The 2,589-nt window shown below is 65.5% G+C and overlaps 2 protein-coding genes across 3 annotated transcripts in view; one reads left to right on the top strand and one right to left on the bottom strand.

Moving 5' to 3' along the window:
- Positions 1–6: 6 nt before the first annotated feature.
- On the top strand, positions 7–2,070 carry LOC109526306 (zinc finger protein 708-like). Its single transcript, XM_019887498.1, has 2 exons — positions 7–315; positions 410–2,070. The coding sequence occupies exons 1-2, from the start codon at positions 168–170 to the stop codon at positions 1,681–1,683; spliced, it is 1,422 nt and encodes a 473-aa protein (XP_019743057.1). The 5' UTR covers positions 7–167; the 3' UTR covers positions 1,684–2,070.
- Positions 2,043–2,589, bottom strand: part of chodl (chondrolectin) — a 4,374-nt gene continuing 3,827 nt past the window's right edge. For both annotated transcript variants that reach the window (XM_019887499.1, XM_019887500.1), the window contains exons 7-8: positions 2,331–2,424; positions 2,043–2,266 (exon numbers count right to left, since the gene is read on the bottom strand). In XM_019887499.1, the coding sequence (XP_019743058.1) occupies positions 2,200–2,266; positions 2,331–2,424 (161 nt within the window). In that variant the 3' untranslated portion in view covers positions 2,043–2,199. The remainder of the gene's footprint in view (positions 2,267–2,330; positions 2,425–2,589) is intronic.

Genomic DNA, 2,589 nt, shown 5'->3' on the forward strand with positions numbered 1-2,589 from the left:
CCGTCGCTCCCGTTCGGCGCTTAGCCCTGCGACCCACTCGTCAAAACGGCGACGCCGCGGCGCCGCGGAACAGAAGCAAAGCGGTCAGAAACGCCGCCAAAGCCCAGGAGGAGTCGCACGCCGCCGCCGACTCCTCCCCCCCGCTGTCCAGCGCGCGTCCGCAGAGGATGCGCCGACCTCCCAGGTGGCGCCAAGACCTGCAGGCGGCGGCGGCGACCGAAGCGTCGTCCGGAGCGGCGGAGGCGGACGGCCGACGGCGGCAAAGGCGGCTGGCGATGGATGGGGAGGAGCCTGTGCGGACTTTGCCTCAGGAAGGTGAGAAGGCGCTTCTGCTCCCGTCTTTGAACGGGCCTGCGAGGCAAGCGTATTTCCAACGCAGCTCCCCGCGTGTGCGGCGTTGCGTCACCAGGGGCGGCGGCGGAGAACATCGTGTGCGACGTGTGCGGTCAGGTGATGAAGAACAAGTCCAGCCTGGCCCGCCACTCCTTCATCCACACGGGCCAGAAACCCTTCGCGTGCCCACTGTGCGACCTGCGCTTCAACCGCCGCGACAACCTCCGCCATCACCTGGGCCGCCTCCACCCGGGGGGCGTGGCCCGGCGCGAGAAGCGGCGCCCCGTCCAAACGTGGCTCTGCGACGTCTGCGGGAAAACCTTCCGCTGCAGGTCGGCGCTCAAGACGCACGAGGTCATCCACCTGGGGGTCAAACCCCACCGCTGCGACCTTTGCCCCAAGGCCTACATGCGCACCAACGACCTGGAGCACCACAAGCTCACCGTGCACCAGGGCGGCGACGGCGGAGGGGCGCGGCGCCGCTCGGGCTCCTTGCTGTGTCACTTTTGCGGCAAAGAGCTCAAGTTTCGCTCTCAGCTGGCGGCTCACCTGCAGACGCACACGGACGAGCGGCCGCACCTCTGCGACGTCTGCGGCCGCAAGTTCTGCCGCGGCTACCAGCTGGAGCGCCACAAGCTCCTCGTCCACGTCGAGGGCGGCGGCGAGGGCGGCGAGGACGGCTCGCTGCCCTGCAAGGTGTGCGGCAAAGGGCTGAAAACGGAGGCGCTCCTCGCCGCCCACTCGCGCGCGCACTCTGACGACAAGCCCTTCCGCTGCACGCTGTGCCTGCGCCGCTTCGCGCGCCTGGCCTGCCTCAAGCGGCACCAGGCGCGCGCTCACCTGAAGGAGGGCGCCGGGGCGGCGGCGCGCTCCGCCAGCCCGCGCGCCGCCAAGGCCTTCCCGTGCGCCACCTGCGGCAAAGTGTTCAAGTTCCGCTCCCTGCTGAGCAACCACGCGGCCGTACACAGCGACGAGCGGCCGCACGGCTGCGACTTCTGCCCGCGCCGCTTCCGCCGCCTCAGCCACCTCAAGCGTCACCGGCGCGTCGTCCACCGCGACGGCGCGCGCCCGCCGCAGAACTTTGTCTGCCACATCTGCGGCAAGGACAAGAAGTGCCGCTCCCAGCTGGCGCGACACGCCATCATCCACACGGGCGAGCGGCCCTTCGCCTGCGACCTTTGCTCCGCGCGCTTCAATCGCCAAGGCAACCTGCAGCAGCACAGGAAGCGCGTGCACGGCGTCTGCAAGACGCCGGAAGACGCCGACCCGCCGTTGCTCTTCCAAGACCTCGACGGGGGCCCGGACTTCAAACGGGAAGAGGTGGTGGCGGCGGCGCCGCCCTCCGATTGACGCCGCTCGCTCGCCGCCGGGCCTCGGCCGGCCGCACTCGCTCATCAATCCGACTGGTTTGTCTCGTTGGCTGAAGGCGCCGTGCCAGACCGGTTCACCTGATGCCGTTGTCATCTTGTCAGAATTGATGACATAACATGATATATTATCCTGGTGTGGCACCGGTAGATTTTTTTGGGGTTCAGAGTGTGACTTATTTGTCTTGCCATTTGGCGGTTGAGCAAGTTTGGTCCCAAAAGCGCTCAAATTAGAAAATCTTTTCTCACAGTAAGTCCAAGTGAACGTTTTGCCGGGTGCACGAAATGATCCAAACTCTCAAGCGGACAAGAAAATGATCACCATAAAAAGGAGTGACACACTTTGAAGTTGATTTTTTTTTCTCTTTCTTTCTTTTTGGGATGGGAGATTTACACCCGGAAATTAGCTTCGCGATCCAATAAATGACGTCACGTGACACTTGAGACTCCGCCCTCATCACCTGCCTGCAATCGGGTAGCCCGGATGCGCCGCGCCGCGTCACGGCTCCGCGCCGCCGCCTTTGTGCGTCTTGGAGATCCAAAGGTGGCCCTGCCTCGCCGCCGGGCTGCGGGAGGAGCCGCACGGGTGACGTTCGGTGCCGCGCGCTGGCGCCCGACCAGATGGCTCACCTTTTGCCGGGCGCGCGGCAGTAGCGGGCCGCGGCGGCCGCCAGGATGAGCAGCAGCGGGATGGCGGGAAGGAGGACGTACAGCGCCAACGGACCTGCGTGCCCACAAAAAACCACCAAATAACGTCGGCCAATTTGGCCGAGAACGCGGCAAACCGCCGGAACTTAACGCGTCGGGTTGCCGCTGTGCAATAGGGGCCAAAATCTTACCCCCCCCCCACCCCCCTTTTTGTTTGTTGAGCACAATAACGACACTCGCG

The sequence above is a fragment of the Hippocampus comes genome, unplaced genomic scaffold, assembly GCF_001891065.2.
Source record: "Hippocampus comes isolate QL1 unplaced genomic scaffold, H_comes_QL1_v1.1 scaffold393, whole genome shotgun sequence".
Classification (NCBI taxonomy): Eukaryota; Metazoa; Chordata; class Actinopteri; order Syngnathiformes; family Syngnathidae; genus Hippocampus; species Hippocampus comes.

Coding starts and splice junctions, on each gene's coding strand:
- LOC109526306 (XM_019887498.1), top strand. CDS start 168: ATGCGCCGACCTCCCAGGTGGCGCCAAGACCTGCAGGCGGCGGCGGCG. Junction 316..409: donor GCGGACTTTGCCTCAGGAAG/GTGAGAAGGCGC, acceptor TTGCGTCACCAG/GGGCGGCGGCGGAGAACATC.